The 19877-nt window shown below is 41.9% G+C and overlaps 1 protein-coding gene across 5 annotated transcripts in view; it reads left to right on the top strand.

Annotated features, from left to right (window-relative positions):
* The first annotated feature begins 2747 nt into the window (after positions 1–2747).
* The window catches only part of LOC129859561 (semaphorin-4G-like), a 63703-nt gene continuing 46573 nt past the window's right edge, over positions 2748–19877 (top strand). Inside the window, exons 1-3 of one of the 5 annotated variants that reach the window (XM_055929488.1) lie at positions 2748–2871; positions 16029–16093; positions 17907–18408. In XM_055929488.1, the coding sequence (XP_055785463.1) occupies positions 18273–18408 (136 nt within the window). In that variant the 5' untranslated portion in view covers positions 2748–2871; positions 16029–16093; positions 17907–18272. The other 4 variants (XM_055929469.1, XM_055929459.1, XM_055929478.1 and 1 more) reach the window with 4 other exon arrangements.

Genomic DNA, 19877 nt, shown 5'->3' with positions numbered 1-19877 from the left:
AGACCGCCACCAGACCCCTGCTCCCCGCTATCATCTCGGGCCGGAGTCCCGTACACTTTCGTTTTATAGGCCCTTTCCCCATCTCTAAGATTCTTAGCCCTTCTGCTGTTCGTCTTCTGTTGCCCTGCACCCTCCGTATATATCTCACTTTTCATGTGTCTAGGATCAAACCTCTTTCTCACAGACCTCTGTCCCTGTTTCACGCTGTCTTGGATTACCAACCTCTGCCTGCCCTGATCCTGAGTATGCCTGCCGTTCTGTCCCTTATTGAAGCTGTCTTGTATTACCGACCTCTGCCTGCCCTGATCCTGAGTATGCCTGCCGTTCTGTCCCTTATTGAAGCTGTCTTGTATTACCGACCTCTGCCTGCCCTGATCCTGAGTATGCCTGCCGTTCTGTCCCTTATTGAAGCTGTCTTGTATTACCGACCTCTGCCTGCCCTGATCCTGAGTGTGCCTGCCGTTCTGTCCCTTATTGAAGCTGTCTTGTATTACCGACCTCTGCCTGTCCTGATCCTGAGTGTGCCTGCCGTTCTGTCCCTTATTGAAGCTGTCTTGTATTACCGACCTCTGCCTGTCCTGATCCTGAGTGTGCCTGCCGTTCTGTCCCTTATTGAAGCTGTCTTGTATTACCGACCTCTGCCTGCCCTGATCCTGAGTGTGCCTGCCGTTCTGTCCCTTATTGAAGCTGTCTTGTATTACCGACCTCTGCCTGCCCTGATCCTGAGTGTGCCTGCCGTTCTGTCCCTTATTGAAGCTGTCTTGTATTACCGACCTCTGCCTGCCCTGATCCTGAGTGTGCCTGCCGTTCTGTCCCTTATTGAAGCTGTCTTGTATTACCGACCTCTGCCTGCCCTGATCCTGAGTGTGCCTGCCGTTCTGTCCCTTATTGAAGCTGTCTTGTATTACCGACCTCTGCCTGCCCTGATCCTGAGTGTGCCTGCCGTTCTGTCCCTTATTGAAGCTGTCTTGTATTACCGACCTCTGCCTGCCCTGATCCTGAGTGTGCCTGCCGTTCTGTCCCTTATTGAAGCTGTCTTGTATTACCGACCTCTGCCTGCCCTGATCCTGAGTGTGCCTGCCGTTCTGTCCCTTATTGAAGCTGTCTTGTATTACCGACCTCTGCCTGCCCTGATCCTGAGTGTGCCTGCCGTTCTGTCCCTTATTGAAGCTGTCTTGTATTACCGACCTCTGCCTGCCCTGATCCTGAGTGTGCCTGCCGTTCTGTCCCTTATTGAAGCTGTCTTGTATTACCGACCTCTGCCTGCCCTGATCCTGAGTGTGCCTGCCGTTCTGTCCCTTATTGAAGCTGTCTTGTATTACCGACCTCTGCCTGCCCTGATCCTGAGTGTGCCTGCCGTTCTGTCCCTTATTGAAGCTGTCTTGTATTACCGACCTCTGCCTGCCCTGATCCTGAGTGTGCCTGCCGTTCTGTCCCTTATTGAAGCTGTCTTGTATTACCGACCTCTGCCTGCCCTGATCCTGAGTGTGCCTGCCGTTCTGTCCCTTATTGAAGCTGTCTTGTATTACCGACCTCTGCCTGCCCTGATCCTGAGTGTGCCTGCCGTTCTGTCCCTTATTGAAGCTGTCTTGTATTACCGACCTCTGCCTGCCCTGATCCTGAGTGTGCCTGCCGTTCTGTCCCTTATTGAAGCTGTCTTGTATTACCGACCTCTGCCTGCCCTGATCCTGAGTGTGCCTGCCGTTCTGTCCCTTATTGAAGCTGTCTTGTATTACCGACCTCTGCCTGTCCTGATCCTGAGTGTGCCTGCCGTTCTGTCCCTTATTGAAGCTGTCTTGTATTACCGACCTCTGCCTGCCCTGATCCTGAGTGTGCCTGCCGTTCTGTCCCTTATTGAAGCTGTCTTGTATTACCGACCTCTGCCTGCCCTGATCCTGAGTGTGCCTGCCGTTCTGTCCCTTATTGAAGCTGTCTTGTATTACCGACCTCTGCCTGCCCTGATCCTGAGTGTGCCTGCCGTTCTGTCCCTTATTGAAGCTGTCTTGTATTACCGACCTCTGCCTGTCCTGATCCTGAGTGTGCCTGCCGTTCTGTCCCTTATTGAAGCTGTCTTGTATTACCGACCTCTGCCTGCCCTGATCCTGAGTGTGCCTGCCCCCTCTTTTGTAATAAACATCTGAGATTCTAACTGTTTGCCTCCTGTGTCTGCATCTGGGTCTTATCCTGAGTCGTGTTATTACCCAGAAAGACTCACAGCTGTAATCGCTGCCAAAGGTTATTCTAACATGTATTGACTCACGGTGTGAATACCTATGTAAATTAGATATTTACATTTCTTTAATTTCAGTAAATGTGCCAAAATTTATAAAAACATGTTTTCACTTTTTCATTATGGGGTATTGTGTGTAGATGGATGAGAAAAAATTTTATTAATCAATTTTGATTTCAGGCTGTAACACAACAAAATGTGGAATAAATCAAAGGGTATGAATACTTTCTGAAGGCACTGTAAGTGCATAGTAGGTGTACAGCTAAGCTAAGGAAGGACACACTGCTGTTTTTTGTATTTAATTTATACACACACCTTTCTGAATGATTATTGATGCTAACATTTAGGGAACCTTATAGAATGCTAACATTTAGGGAACCTTATAGAATTAATTTGCTGCTATTTTCCAGCATTCTGTCAAACTTACGTTTTGTCATACTGAAAGAGTTTTAGTTTATTCCTTAACATTCACGAAGAGGCGTGGTCACCTGTGACGAAGGTTCTACACCTCTTGTTTGTCAGACTGCCACAGTTTGCTGTGGGTGAAAGTCCACTGTAGATTACAAACACACCGCATTGGGATTTTTTTTTACACCGAACACCATATCCCGTCTCTTCAAGGAATCACCCCATAATTTCAGGTAAAACAGAATGACTTTATCTCCGTGTACTGCGGCTCTTTGTGACTGTATGATTCATTTATCTGCGTTTTGGATAGGCTACCTGCTGCTTTACAGTAGCCTACAGCATGAGTTTACGGCAGATGCGGAAAAAGATCGAGACAATGGACAAATGACGATACTGGTGTTCAATAAAAAGTAGTAGGCTATATAGGCTATACCTAACTGCATAGACGCTGACAGAAAATCATTTGTTTTTCATTGATAGGCTATGCCTATGTAGAAATATAGGCTACTTGCAGCAAACGAACTAAAATCAATTACATGCTAGTTGATTTAGTATAGGCTAATCGCTTTTTATAGGAGCTCTGTTAGAGGAATTTCCTACCCTGTTGTCACAGAAAAGCGCGTTTGGGACTTTTGTCTAAATAACCGGTGAAATGCTATCCACTCAAGACAGTTGATCATAATCAATTTAGTTTCTACCTGTTATTCTATTACCAAGACATGTATAGTGGCGTTTAAATGCCCATTCTGAGAGGCAAATAGACTAGTCGCCTATGTCAACCTGGTCTCAGAGTATTTCGTATTATTCTGTACTTAAATCCGAGATACTCCATTTAGTATATGTTACGTTTCATATGATATGTATTAATTTGGGGATATCCATCAACCATTTTGTAAGATATGTTACGAATTACAATTCATGTTATATGTTATGAATTTTCAAAATGTACAATATGTTACGAATTTGAAAAACGTATGATATGTTACGAATTCTAGCTGGGTGGCTAACGTGATCTAGCTGGTTAACGTTAGCTAGGCTAGGAGTTAGGGTTACATTTAGGAGTTAGGTTAAAGGGTTAGGGGAAGGGTTAGCTAAGTAGTTGCAAAGTAGCTAAAAGTAGAAAGTAGTTGAAAAGTTGCTAAAATTCTGAAGTTGGCCGTGGTGAGATTCGAACTCGCAACCTTTGGGTTGCTAGACGTTTGAGTTATACCTAAAAGGGTTAAGGTTTGGGGAAGAGTTAGCTAACATGCTACATAGTTGCAAAGTAGCTAAAATGTATTAAGTCTTTGAAAAGTTGCTAAAATGCTAAAGTTGGCCGTGATGAGATTCAAACTTGCAAATGTTGGGTTGCTAGACGTTCGCTTCATATGCCCACCCACGAGACCAGATAACAGATTAGTGTTTCGTTCATTGGTGTGCATGGATTACAATGATTTGTGAGTCATAATCAGCCAGCATTGTTAGCATGGGATACCAGGTAACCTAGCATGACAATCACATCAGAGCACCAGGGACCACAGGTAGATCACATTGATTCAGATTAAATGGACAGGGAGGACCTGGTCCCAGCTCAGGACTCCTATTCTGAGACACTTGATACAAAGGCCCCAGATCTAACATTACTGGATAGGCCCTGGATACTGGATTATTGGATAGGTGACCACAAGGTACCACTTTAAATGCGTTTCCAGCATTACAGTCATAGAAGATCAAGGATTAGGCCTACCTCAAGGAAGGGAGGAGGAAATTGTACATTTTAGAATTGGAACAAGGTCCACTGTATCATCTAAAAATGCAGTGATGAGATTGGTAAAGATTAGATCATTACTACGCTTTTCCATACTGAAGGTATCAATGACATCAAGTGCAATCAATGCTACAATTTCCAATTTGATTGGAGAATGTGAAGATAATAATGTTGTGTAATGACTCCATAAGTGTTTAACAAATAATTTATTCATTATAAGCAGTGCGTAAGTTGTCTTAAAGTTATTCTTTATTCTACAGGAGGAACAAATCAAATCTAATGCATCTAATACTCTGAATTAGAGGTCGACCGATTAATCGGAATGGCCGATTAATTAGGTCCGATTTCAAGTTTTCATAACCCCGATTTGGCCGATTGTTTTATTTATTTATATATATATTTTTTACACCTTTATTTAATATTTTTTTAACTAGGCAAGTCAGTTAAGAACACATTCTTATTTTCAATGACGGCCTAGGAACGGTGGGTTAACTGCCTCGTTCAGGGGCAGAACGACAGATTTTTACCTTGTCAGCTCGGGGGATTCAATCTTGCAACCTTACAGTTAACTAGTCCAACGCTCTAACCACCTGATTACATTGCACTCCACGAGGAGCCTGCCTGTTACGCGAATGCAGTAGAAGCCAAGGTAAGTTGCTAGCTAGCATTAAACTTATCTTATAAAAAACAATCAATCAATCATAATCACTAGTTAACTACACATGGCTGATGATATTACTAGTTTATCTAACGTGTCCTGCGTTGCATATAATCGATGCGGTGCGTATCGTTGTTGCACCAATGTGTACCTAACCCTAAACATCAATGCCTTTCTTAAAATCAATACACAGAAGTATATATTTTTAAACCTGCATATTTAGCTAAAAGAAATCCAGGTTAGCAGGCAATATTAACCAGGTGAAATTGTGTCACTTCTCTTGCGTTCATTGCACACAGAGTCAGTGTATATGCAACAGTTTGGGCTGCCTAATTTGCCAGAATTTTACGTAATTATGACATAACATTGAAGGTTGTGCAATGTAATAGGAATATTTAGACTTATGGATGCCACCCGTTAGATAAAATACAGAATGGTTCCGTATTTCACTGAAAGAATAAACGTCTTGTTTTCGAGATTATAGTTTCCGGATTTGACCATATTAATGACCTAAGGTGAATATTTATGTGTGTTATTATGTTATAACTAAGTTTATGATTTGATAGAGCAGTCTGACTGAGCGGTGGTAGGCAGCAGCAGGCTCGTAAGCATTCATTCAAACAGCACTTTCCTGCGTTTTGCCAGAAGTTCTTCGCTGTGCTTCAAGCCTATCAACTCCCGAGATTAGGCTGGTGTAACCGATGTGAAATGGCTAGCTAGTTAGCGGGGTGCGCGCTAATAACGTTTCAAACGTCACTCGCTCTGAGTCTTGGAGTAGTTATTCCCCTGGCTCTGCATGGGTAACGCTGCTCAAGGGTGGCTGTTGTCATTGTGTTCCTGGTTCGAGCCCAGGTAGGAGCGAGGAGAGGGACGGAAGCTATACTGTTACACTGGCAATACTAACGTGCCTATAAGAACATCCAATAGTCAAAGGTTAATGAAATACAAATGGTATAGAGAGAAATAGTCCTATAATTCCTATAATAACTACTATAAAAAACTTCTTACCTGGGAATATTGAAGACTATTGTTAAAAGGAACCACCAGCTTTCATATGTTCTCATGTTCTGAGCAAGGAACTTAAACGTTAGCTTTCTTACATGGCACAAACATGGCACATATTGCACTTTTACTTTCTTCTCCAACACTTTGTTTTTGCATTATTTAAACCAAATTGAACATGTTTCATTATTTATTTGAGGCTAAATTGATTTTATTTATGTATTGTATTAAGTTAAAATACGTGTTCATTCAGTATTGTTGTAATTGTCATTATTACAAATAAAATAGAAAATCGGCTTTTTTTGGTCCTCCAATAATCGGTATCGTATCAGCGTTGAAAAATCATAATCGGTCGACCTCCACTCCGAATACCAGAGGTGTAGACTTTACAGTGAAATGCTTACTTACACGAGCACGTTCCAAACAACGCAGAGTTAAAAAGTAAGACAAATATTTTCTAAATAAAAAAGAGATATTAACACAATAAAAACAAGGAGTACCAGTACAGAGTCAGTGTCTTGTCTTTTTTCTCTCTCTTCTGTTAGCTGCATTTCAATAACTTTAATTGATAATTCATACTCCCTCTTTTGTGTTACCCTCTTCTTTATGTTATACTGTAGAGACCATCAGTGTCATACACAGATGTGTTCCTACTCTTTATTCCATTGAATAAAGGGAAACTATTATTAGTCAATGGTGTTATAGATTTGCATGTTCCAGCTGGGGGAGTGTATTGTGTGACAGAAAAACAGTTCACATTCATTAAATTGTTCCCGTATATTTTTCTTTTAACAAAAACACTCTCTCTCTGGCTCTATGTAAATTCAATGGCATCGACTGTCATCTTTTCCACTAATTGTCTGTCTCTACACATGTGTTCACGAGCGCAGACACAAGGATTTTATTTTAACTTTCAGTGAAGGAAGGATCATAAATGAAAAAGGATTATAGATAAGAGATGTAGAACTAATCAGGAAGGCTGGCAGCCTGACACACACACACACACACACACACACACACACACACACACACAAAGACTGTCTGTATAATATGGCTTTATACCAAGATGTGAAAGGGGGCTGGATATATTTGTCATTATAAGTTATCTATCCATCGTTGGTCCTTCATAAAGAGTTCATACATTCATAATAAAAGGCTTTATATTGAGATGTGAACGAGGGCATCTCGGATGGAGATGCCTTAGTTATCCAATCCGCCATATCCTCATTAGACAGAGCTCATTGACACACAGTAATTGCCTAATACCCTAAACTCCGTTTAGTGGATGAGTTCTAAGGAATCTCACAGTGGGTCATAGTCGGAACCTACTGTAAATGATGAGTCCCGTAAGCTAATCGCTAATACCCTATGGATAAGGACTGGGGACCCAGTCTGACAACCACTGGATTAACGCGAGGGTAAGAGCCAGCCCCCTTTCACATGTATTTTTGAGCTGGCAGACTGGCAAACAGGGCAAAGGGTTGATGGGATTATCGTCTGTAGAGAAGTGTAGATTTCTCACCTTCCCCGATTTTGCCTGTGGTTGCATCATTGAGATTGATCAATTGATGTGTTTTTCTCACGAAGCAGTTTACAGGTCAGTAGCTCAACATTATCCACACATCCTGCTGTGTGTGTGCAGCATGCACGTTTGTGTCTGCGCACGCATGTGTACTCAATAAAGCTTTTTCATACACTTGACTGTCAGTAAACCTATAGTCCATGAGGAGTCAGAACTAAGACGTGTGCTTTATGGAGACTTCTTTACACTGCCCTGTCTGTCTGTCCGTCTGATAATCCTGGCTCCCTCCAGGCAGTGAGGAACTGATAAAGACGTTTTCTCCTCCTCTGTCACATCTGTAAGAGTTTTTTTTTGACAGGCCATCTGAATGCAGGATGGCATTTCCATGTAAAAAGCCCCATGAGCACTAACATGTGAAGTTCATAGGAGCATATCAAATTTGGTGTTAAATGAAAGCTGAGTCTATATTTGAGAGAAATTAAGACATATACATTTCTAACAAATTTCCATCCTAAAAATTTGGAATAAGTAAAGGCTTTGATTTATGGTCAAACAGATGGAGAAGAGGTCTTAGAAGTTTGGACAGTACAAATCAAATTTTATTGGTCACATATACATATTTAGCAGATGTTATTGCTGGTGTAGCGAAACGCTTGTGTTCCTAGCTCCAACAGTGCAGTAATATCTAACAATACACACAAATCTAAAATGAAAATAATGGAATTAAGACATATTTTAACATTAGGTTCGGCAATGTCGGAGTGGCATTGACTAAAATACAGTAGAATACAGTATAATACAAATTATATGAGTAAACATTATTAAAGTGACTAGTGTTCATTATTAAAGTGACCACTGATTCCATGTCTATGTACATAGGGCAGCAGCCTCTAAGGTGCAGGGTTGAATAACCGGGTGGTTGCCGGCTAGTGATGGCTATCTAACAGTCTAATGGCCTTGAGATGGAAGCTGTTTCTCAGTCTCTCGGTCCCATCTTTGATGCACCTGTACTGACCTCACCTTCTGGATGACAGCGGGGTGAACAGGCCGTGGCTCGGGTGGTTGATGATCTTTTTGGCCTCCCTGTGACATTGGGTGGTGTAGGTGCCCTGGAGGGCAGGCAGTGTGCCCCCGGTGATGCGTTGGGCAGACTGCACAACACTCTGGAGAGCCATGCAGTTGTGGGCGGTGCAGTTGCGCTACTAGGCGGTGATACAGCCCGACAGGATCCTCTCAATTGTGCATTTGTAAAAGTTTGTGAGGGTCTAAGGGGCCAATACAAATTTATTCAGCCTCCTTAGGTTGAAGAGGCACTGTTAGTCCTTCTATACCTCCACTGTCTGTGTGGGTGGACCATTTCAGATTGTCAATGATGTGTACGGCGAGGTACTTGAAGCTTTCACCTTCTCTACTGCAGCCCCGTCGATGTGGGTGGGGGCGTGCTCCCTCTGCTGTATCCGGAAGTCCACGATCAGGTCCTTCAATTTGTTGACGTTGAGGGAGAGGTTATTAACCTCACCTCCTCGCTGTAGGCTGTCTCGTCATTGTTGGTAATCAGGCCTACTACTGTTGTGTCGTTTGCAAACTTGATGATTGAGTTGGAGGGGTGCGTGGCCACGCAGTCATGGGTCAACATGGAGTACAGAAGGGGGCTGAGCACAAACCATTGTGGGGACCGTGTGTTGTGGATCAGTAGAGTGGAGGTGTTGTTTCCTACCTTCACCACCTGGGGGCGACCTGTCAGGAAGTCCAGGACCCAGTTGCACAGGGCGGGGTTCATACCCAGGGTCCCAAGCTTAAGGATGAGCTTGGAGGGTACTATGGTGTTGAAGGCTGAGCTATAGTTAATGAACATCATTCTTCCGTCTGGGCCGGCAGCCTTGCGAGGGTTAACACATTTAAATGTCTTACTCAAATCTGCCACGGAGAACGAGAGCCCACAGTTCTTGGGAGCAGGCCGAGTCAGTGGCACTGTGTTATCCTCAAAGTGGGCAAAGAAGGGGTTTAGCTTGTCCAGGAGCAAGATGTTGGTGTCCGCGATGTGGCTGGTTTTCCCTTTGTAATACGTGATTGTCTGTAGACCCTGCCACAAACGTCTTGTGTCAGAACCGTTGAATTGCGACTCCACTTTGTCTCTGTACTGACGTTTTGCCTGTTTGATTGCCTTATGGAGGGAATAACTACACTGTTGGTATTAGACCATATTCTCAGTCACCTTGCCATGGTTAAATGCGGGAATTTGCACTTTGAGTTCTGCACGAATGCTTCCATCTATCTACGGTTTTTGATTTGGGTAGGTTTTAATAGTCACAGTGGGAACAGCATCCCCCATACACTTCCTGATGAACTCAGTCACCGTGTCTGTGTATACGTCAATGTTATTCGCAGAGGCAACCTGGAACCACGGTACAGTAAACAAGTAAAGTAGAGTATAGGTCAGTACAATACAGTACTTTAGAGTTTAGTACTTTACTGAACTGTACAGCACTAGACTGTACTGAACTACACTGTACTGAACTGTGCTGTGTTGTACTGTGATGTCCAACCTTGTGAAACATAGACCTCATTAATAAAACCGGAGTTGATTAGAATAATAGCCACTGTGTAGAATAATACTCAAACATGCTATGGAGGATATTACATTTTTCTACCTTTGTGTACCTATTCAGGATACATCACCATGAAGAGAATGACGTTCATAATTATGCATTTCTGTATAGTACAGGTCAGGGACCCATGATGTCATTCTGTTACCATCACTCTGTTACAGGGTGTTAATCCACCTTACTTACTGTAGTTCAATAACCAAAATGCATTTTTTCAAACTTACGGTGTCATGTCATAGTTGACACCCCGTTCTTTCTGCAGATATCTTTGAATCTTAGTTCGGATTAGATATTTAGAAGTCCAATACAGCCGTTTTTGTTTAAATATCAAATTATTTCTGGGTAACAATGAAGTACCTAACTGTGATTTGTTTTTAATTAAAACGGTCAAAAATAAACAAATAGCTTCTTAGCAAAGAGCAATTTCTCAAGCAAGGACTGTCTGGGAGTGATCTGAGTGGGGAGGGAGAAACTTAAAACTAGCTGTTATTGAAAGAGGTTTGGAGCTCTCTTTCTTATTGGTCTATTAACTAATTTACAGCCTGGTGATGTCACTAGGCAGGCCAAAACTCCATCCAACCGAATTTCAGGCTGTCTTTTCAAACTGCTCTTACACTGTTTTTAAATAAAAATCACTTCCTGAATTGAGTGCCTTCAATTCGAATTGACCCCATTACTGGTTTGTTTAACTTTGCAATCAATGGTTTTAGTTTGGCCTTCATTTGAAGTGAAAAATCGGAGTCTCAGCGTCATTCTGTTAATGTGAAATTGCCCAGCAGCACTTTGTGATTGACTCAGCCTTCCGTCTGTTACGATAAGAGCTCCTCATCTCTGACAAGCTGACTGATTGGAAACTTTAGGGAAATGATAACAATCACACTCTCCCTGTGGCATTTTATGCACATTGTTTTGCACTATTTGAGAACTATAGCATAATATTATAGCCTTCAATCAGTGGAAATATGTATCTCTTCTAGTATGTTCTATTTCTATTCTGTGTGCCCCCCTATGTTGCTCTATTTCTATGTTCTACACCTGCGGTCTACTGCTTACCTGATCCAGAGGTAGCTAGCTACGGCAACGCAATCTGTTGTCATAACAGCATTGTGGAGTGTTGTGATTTTTTCAGATACAGTACAGATGTCTAGAGTGAGATTCTGCAGGTTACTCTTGGACGTGTGAGTGAGAGAGAGTACATGGCGGTAAGAGCGAGAGTTCCGGTGAGTTTGTTTAATGGAATGAGAGTGTGAATGTTTACACCAAAGAGAGACAACATTAGGAAGGCAAGGACTGAGGGTGTTTATAGTTGTGTGTTTGTGTGTGCATTCATGCACCTGTTTGTGAAAAGTCTGTGCCCTTGAGCAAAGCACTTCATCTTAATTGCTCCAGGGTCGCCGTTGATAATGGCAGACCCTGGCCATGACCCCACTCTCCGAGGGTGTCTCAGGGAGCGTTGGGATATGCCAAAAACATATTTCATATACACACATGCGTATTAATACACACTTGTATGTGTGAAATAGGACAAATATAAGCAACCACCAAATTGTATTATTATTATTGTGAGAGAGTATATAGTAGTGTGTGATGGAGAAGGGCGATTCCACTCCAGTGTATAAATAGTTTTGGTATATCAGATTGTTCTGGCAATTCTCACATTGAAACTTCATTGGAAGGAAGGATGTTATGACATGCTTTTTACATTTGTATTACAAACCATTTTTGGGGTAAATAATGATGAAAGTGGACATTTTAGGCCATTTTTAGACCTATACCTGATACAGACATCTTCATTTGTTTTACCTTTATTTAAACAGGGAGTCACATTTACAATAAAAACAGAATAATAAAACATACATGTGAATAAAACAATATAATCAATAACGTTAACTTTCTGCATGGCACCAGCACATGTAATTGTAGTGAACTCAGATTGTTCCACAAATTAGGGGCAAAAAACAAACTGCAGATTTTCCCACATATGTGGAGACAGACGGGATCTCTAGTGTTATCCATTCCTGAGAATGGGTCTGGGAACTTAATTAATGAAATTACATACGGAGGCAGTTTCTGTAAGATTGCTTTGTAATTAAATAAAAGAGAGAATGCAGCTTTCTTACAGACAGAGAGGTCCATCCCACATTTTTATACAGACTACAATGATGAGTCCTAAAATTGTGACCTGTGATAAAATGTATTGTGGAATGGTAGACTGCATCCTAGGGTTTCAAAACAGAGGTTGCCGAATGCATGTAAACAATATCATCTAAATCCAATACAGGCAGAAGCGTTGTTTTGAACAATCTTTCTCCTATTTTCAATACTGGGTTATGATTTATTTCGATATAAAAAAAACAATCTTAGCTTCTAAGTCAGATTTTATATATGTGCTATTAAGGACAACTTGTCATCAATCTATCAAATCACATTTTATTGGTCACATACACATGGCCAGTGATATGAGTCTCTATGTACGCAGCAGCCTCTCTGAGTTAGTGATTGCTGTTTAGCAGTCTGATGGCCATGCTGTTTTTCAGTCTCTCTGTCCCAGCTTTGATGCACCTGTACTGACCTTGCCTTCTGGATGATAGCGGGGTGAACAGGCAGTGGCTCGGGTGGTTGTTGTCCTTGATAATTGGGTGCTGTATGTGTCTGGGAGGGCAGGTAGTTTGCCCCCGGTGATGCGTTGTGCAGACCGCACCACCCTCTGGAGAGCCTTGCGGTTGAGGGTGGTGCAGTTGCCGTACCAGGCGGTGATACAGCCCGACAGGATGTTCTCGGTTGTTTATCTGTAAAAGTGTGTCAGGGTTTTAGGTGACAAGCCATATTTCTTCAGCCTCCTGAGGTTGAAGAGGCGCTATTGCGCCTTCTTCACCACACTGTCTGTGTGAGTGGACCATTTCAGTTTGTCTGTGATGTGTACGCCGAGGAACTTAATTTTCCACCTTCTCCACTACTGTTATTTCGATGTGGATAGGGCGGTGCTCCCTCTGCTGTTTCCTGAAGTCCACGATCATCTCCTTTGTTTTGTTGACACCCAGGTACTTATATTGAGAAACTAGCTTAATTTGGGCTCCATTTGTATCGCAAGTATGCAGGTCCTCAGGGTCAACATGCACAGGAATACAACACTGTGTCATCTGCATAGAGAGGAATGTTACAAGTATTAACAGTGTTTCCTATGTCATTAATATACAAGGTGAACAATAATGGACCCAAAATCAAACCCTGAGGAACATCTTTTGTCAAGATGGCCTGAGTTCTGTCGCTAAGATAATTCTGAAACCATAAAAAGACTGTATATCCCAGGCCTATTTTTGATAACATCTTCAGCAAAACAGAATGATCAACAGTGTCGAACGCCTTTGACAGGTTAATAAACAAGGCAGCACAGCTCTTTTGGCATCCAAGGCATTGTCAAGATCACTAACAACTTGCGTGGTTGCTGTGGTACTACTTTGCCCAGGCCTAAACCCCGATTGGGTATTTTAAAAATACAATATTCAGATAAAAAAGGAACAAAGTTGTACATTAACCAAGGATTCAAGAATCTTAGCTAAAGAAGGTAGTCTTAAAATGGTGTCGTTACACCCCTTTACATTGTGCTCTAACATAAGGAGTATGTCGAGATTCTGAAATACACAAATACACATCACATTCCCAGTGAGCTCTCTGCTAATTCCGAAGGTATCATACATTTTATGAGCACCACCAACACAGTGAATAGGAAAATAGATTCAAAGGGAACTCCCTCTGCTGGTGATTTACTGAATGTGCAATCCTAAAGGAGGACTGGGATTGGTTAATGACCTATAATGTCAATTTCTATGTATAAAATGGCTCATATCATTAAAAGTACCAGAGAGCCCACTCTGGAAATTGTACGTATTTGAAGAGTATATTGTTCCAAACAATATATCTAAAAACATGCTAAATCAAAAGGGTACTTTTGAGATATATATTTTTTAATGTACAGCACACTAAATTGAGTATAATGACTCCAAGATGTTGTCTGTATCAGGGCTATAAATAAAAGATTGGTAGCACTGGTGCTCACAACTTTAAAAAGTTTGGAACACCACATGAAATTTAGGAGCACTCACCTATATTGGTCCAACATGAATTTTAGCTACTTTTGAAGCACACGTTGTGCCCCAGAATATAAAATGTAAAACTGTAAAGTACAAATGTTGCTACAAATACCTGCCATTAAAATTACAAAGTCCCTTGTGGAATATTCGGTGTTTACAGGTGTCTAATAATTTAAAAAAAAAATCCTATTGAAATGCATTACATAAAAAATTCTACACTGTTTCTTTAAAAAGGTCATGACAACATGCAAGAGACCTGTCATTCATTCATTGCTATGACCATTGATCTCCTGAAGAAGCTATCCCTTTTCCTTTTTTTCTCTCCCCCCCAAATACACTGGTGAAGTTACCAGGTTGTTAGCTATCCAATGAGGTAACATGACTAAACAAAGAATAAACAAATGGTTAACAACGTCGACACGGAAGTAGTTTTAGAAGGCCCACATCATGGTTTATGAGTGTAAAATGCCATCCCGGCAATCCGTTATAGGAAGAAAAATAATTGTGCCGTAATATGTGTCAGATCTTTTGATCTGGTTGGTCTGGAAGCAGGCCGTTATCGATGTAGTAATGGTGCAACCGTGACGCTAACGAGTCTTCACTAGCTCGTTGCTCTAGGGAACTTGGAAACAACAGTACAGAGAAGCCTTATCATTACAACAATTATTATCTGGGAGGTTCTTTTCATAGTCGCACAGTGCTCACAAAATAAAATGCCATGTCGCACAACAAAATGTTTTGTCGCACTTTTTAGAGCCCTGGGCCCAGTTTCACAAAAGTGTCTTGAGGCTAGGTTCATCATTAGAACTATTGCGCTCAATGATTATCATGATTAACTTAAGATGCTTTTGGGAAGCTGGGCCCTGGTCTGTATCATGTACGGTTCTTTGCTCATAGGCTCTTACAGGAGGCATGTATAGGTCTAAAAAGGGCCACTTTCATCATGATTTTTTTCTGATTTAAAAAAAACAACTGTAAATAGCATGTCAAAAATCCTTCCACACAATGAAGTTTCTTTGAGAATTGCCAGAACGATCTGAGATACCAAAAATATTTTCAGCCTACGCTGGCATGGAATCGCCCAGAGACAGCAAGAGAGACAGAAATAGGGAAAGATAAGCACCCTGCTAAATCAGATGAAACGGGGTGAGCCTTGCTCCACAGGAGGTCCCCGAGTGTTTTTACAGCATGTAATTCCTTATGACCTAAAGCCATAGAACTGAAGAGAGCTAAAGGCGAAGCTAGAGACTTGCTCGATGTTATGCTGCACCTATCAAACTACTTTTCTATATGTCCTCTCTTCTCTTATTCTATCAGTCTGTAAGCTATCTCCCCTTCTACTATAGTGGGCAGCAGGATCATTCTATTACTCTCTTTCTGTCCTCTCTCTCTCTGACTCTCTACGTCACAGGTGTCAAACTCATTCCACGGGGGGCCGAGTGTCTGCGGGTTTTCGCTCCTCCCTTATACTTGATTGATGAATTAACATCACTAATTAGTTAGGAACTCCCCACACCTGGTTGTCTAGGGCTTTATTGAAAGGAAAAACCAAAAACCTGCAGACACAAGGCCCTCCGTGGAATGAGTTTGACACCCCTGCTCTACGTTCTTTCTCTCCACACAACATAAACGTTTCTCCCTCTGTCCCTCTGTCCCTCTGTCATTCCTCTGCAGCCTGTAGAAACACTTGTAGATTGCTGTCATTCCTCCGTCTCCTCAACCAATGTGAATGTTATATTCTCTCCTTTTCTCTGTGGATTTTAGTGCTTTAACGCTCACAATAATTTCATGCTTCTGGATTTTGATTGCATTCCATCGCTATCTTATCTGTAAGTGTTTACTTGGTTTATTATACATATTACACAGTGATGGGTTGACGAATACACATGCAATTGATACAGTTGTAATAGTAATGATTGCTGTGGTTATGATAATGATTGCTGAATATTTAAATGTGTGTTACTGATATTCTGTCCTTTGGAGTTATAAAATATATCTAACATAGATCAGACTTACAGTACCAGTCAAAAGTTTGGATACACCTACTCATGCAAGGGTTTTTCTTTATTTTTACTATTTTCTGCATTGTAGAATAATAGTGAAGATATCAATACTATTAAATAAAACATGGAATCATGTAGTAACCAAAAAAGTGTTAAACAACTGAAACTATATTTTATATTTGAGATTCTTCAAAGTAGCCATCGTTTGCCTTGATGACAGCTTTGCACACTTGACATTTTCTCAACCAGCTTCATGAGGTAGTCACCTGGAATGAATTTCAATTAACAGGTGTGCCTTATTAAATGTTAGTTTGTGGAATTTCTTTCCTTCTTAATGCATTTGAGCTGATCAGTTGTGTTGTGACAAGGTAGGGGTGGTATACAGAAGATAGCCCTATTTGGTAAAAGACCAAGTCCATATTATGGCAAGAACAGCTCAAATAAGCAAAGAGAAACAACAGTCTATTATTACTTTAAGACATGAATGTCAGTCAATCTGGAACATTTCAGGAACTTTGAAAACTTCAAGTGCAGTCGCAAAAACCATCAAGCGCTATGATGAAACTGGCTCTCGTGAGGACTACCACAGGAAAGGATAACCCAGAGTTAACTCTGCTGCAGAGGATAAGTGATTAGAGTTAGCTGCACCTCAGTTTGCAGCCCAAATAAATGCTTCATAGAGTTCAAGTAATAGACACATCTCAACATCAACTGTTCAGATGATACTGTGTGAATCAGGCCTTCGTGGTGGAATTGCTGCAAACAAACCATTACTAAAAGACACCAATAGAAGAAGAGACTTGCTTTGGCCAAGATACACGAGTAGTGGACATTAGACCGTTGGAAATCTGTCCTTTGGTCTGGTGAGCTTTTTGGTTCCGACTGCCGTGTCTTTGTGAGACGCAGAGTAGGTGAACGGATGATCTCCGCATGTGTGGTTCCCACGGTGAAGCATGGAGGAGGATGTGTGATGGTGTGGAGCTGCTTTGCTGGTGACACTGTCTGTGATTTATTTAGAATTCAAGGCACACTTAACCAGCATGGCTACCACAGCATTCTTCAGCGATACGCCATCCCGTCTGGTTTGCGCTTAGTGGGACTATTTGGTTTTCAACAGGACAATGACCCAACACACCTCCAGGCTGTTAAAGGGTTATTTGACCAAGAAGGAGAGTGATGGAGTGCTGCATCAGATGACCTGGCCTCCACATTCACCCGACCTCAACCCAAGTGAGATGGTTTGGGATGAGTTGGACCGCAGAGTGAAGGAAAAGCAGCCAACAAGTGCTCAGCATATGTGGGAACTCCTTCAAGACTGTTAGAAAAGCATTCCAGGTGAGGCTGGTTGAGAGAATGCCAAGAGTGTGCAAAACTGTCAACATGGCAAAGGGATTCTTTGAAGAATCTCAAATATAAAATATGTTTTGATTTATTTAACACTTTTTTTTGTTACATGATTACATATGTGTTATTTCATAGTTGTGATGTCTTCACTATTATTCAACAATGTAGAAAATAGTACGAATAAAGAAAAACGCTCGAATGAGTAAGTGTGTCCAAACGTTTGACTGGTACTGTATGTGTGGATGATATTGGATAAGTCTAACAGTTATCTTGTTGTTGTGTGTTTTCTCAATAGATGGAACCTGCAGCAATGAGATGAGCCAGCTGGTTCAGGCTTCAGCACAAAGCGAGAGAGACTTCCAGTGTCTGTTGGCGTGTGTGTGCTAGAGAGTATATGTGTGTGTGTGTGTGTGTGTGTCTGCCAAGAGGAGAGAAGACCTCCAGCGGTGGTGTGGGAGCGATCGTGTTTCTTTGCTTGAGCTGGTGTGAGTGTGTGAGTTCTTTACTCTGAATAGTAGGAGAATGGCAGCTCGCTAGTGTGTGTTTATGTGAATGCATGTGTATGAGCGTTTGTTTTCCCGAGTGAGTGTGTTGTGTTTCCTCCTCTCTGAGGAGTAGTAGTTGGGCAGCTCTCTCCCCCTGGCTAGGTGTGTGTGTGGAGATGGCAGTGTGTGTGTGTGCTACCCTGCCCGCACTGCTCCTGCTCCTGAGTTACGGTGTGTGTGTGACGGTGGGATACCCATTCAGACCCCCCATAGACCTGGACGTCACCCCCAGAATCACCATAACTACCAGCGGTAAGCACACACACCCACCTCAGACGCATAGAAGGAAACAATATTGTTTTGGAACCCCCCCACATCCATTCTCTTTCTCTCTCGCCCTCTCTCTCATTCATCTGGGGAGAGAGAAAGAGAGCTACAGCATCACTCATCTGACCAAACTAGGAGAGGTGTACTCTATCACACCTTTGTGGCTTTATAAGAGAACAACTGTGACTATAACTTAGACTTATCTCGTCTCCTCCTCTCAGTCTCAGGATGTATTAGATTTTAGAGCCTAATGTATTCTGGGATAATGACGATGGATTTGATCTTTCTGTATTAGAAAGAGGTCGTTTGCTCATGAACAATTGTGCTATTTTGTGTATTTATTTTTAGCTTATCTTAACTTTTTTTGTACATAATGTTTCTGCCATCTTATGACCGAAAAGAGCTTCTGGACATGAGAACAGATATCACTAAACTTGATTTGGACAGGGACACTTCTACTTCAAGGGGGCAAAATACATATAGATTTTTCCGGACAAGGCCCAAATCCCGACACTCGAAGAAGGAGATGGCGCTATAGAGGCCGGCGCGCGGGCACCCTGATGAGATATGGTGGCGAGTGAATAAATCGCCTCTATTCTCTGTTATATTGGCGAATGTGCAATCACTTGAGAATAAACTAGACAAACTCCGTTTGAGACTATCCTATCAATGGGACATTCAGAACTGTAATATACTATGCTTCTCAGAGTCGTGGCTGAACAAGGACATGGATAATATACATGTTGGCAGGACAGAATGAGAGTCTGGTAAGGTCGGGGGGTCTCTTTGTTAACAACAATTGGTGCACAATCTTTAATATTAAGGAAGTCTCAAGGTTCTGCTTGCCTGAGTTAGAGTACATGGGATTCACGACCGACGTGCTGAAGGCTGGTCAACATGAAAATACTTTGTCTTTATTTTGTGTGTAACCCAAGTTTTAGCGGGAGATTGGAATCTAGATTATTATTCATGAATCGACCAAAAGCACTAACCAGAGCGGAGAAAAACAGACAACTGTCACGCCCTGGCCTTAGTATTCTTTGTTTCATTTATTATTTTAGTTAGGTCAGGGTGTGACATGGGGAAGGTATGTGTTTTTTGTATTGTCTATGGTGGTTGTATGGTTTAGGGGGTTAAGTAGAGTAGATGGGTTAGTGTTCAGTGTAGGTGTCTAGGAAAGTCTATGGTTGCCTGAATTGGTTCTCAATCAGAGACAGCTGGTTATTGTTGTCTGATTGGGAGCCATATTTAAGGCAGCCATAGGCTTTAGCTGTTTGTGGGTAATTGTCTATGTTGAACGTTTGTAGCTTGTATATGCACTTACGTTTGTAGCTTCACGGTCGTTTGTTGTTTTGTTTGGTAAAAGTGTTCGTTTCGTGTTTCGTCATCTTTAATAAAAGAAGATGTCTTCATATCCCGCTGCGCCTTGGTCCGCTTATTATGACGATTGTGAC

The sequence above is a fragment of the Salvelinus fontinalis genome, chromosome 1 (genome assembly GCF_029448725.1).
Source record: "Salvelinus fontinalis isolate EN_2023a chromosome 1, ASM2944872v1, whole genome shotgun sequence".
NCBI lineage: Eukaryota > Metazoa > Chordata > Actinopteri > Salmoniformes > Salmonidae > Salvelinus > Salvelinus fontinalis.
This window is presented reverse-complemented; position numbering and strand designations above follow the sequence as displayed.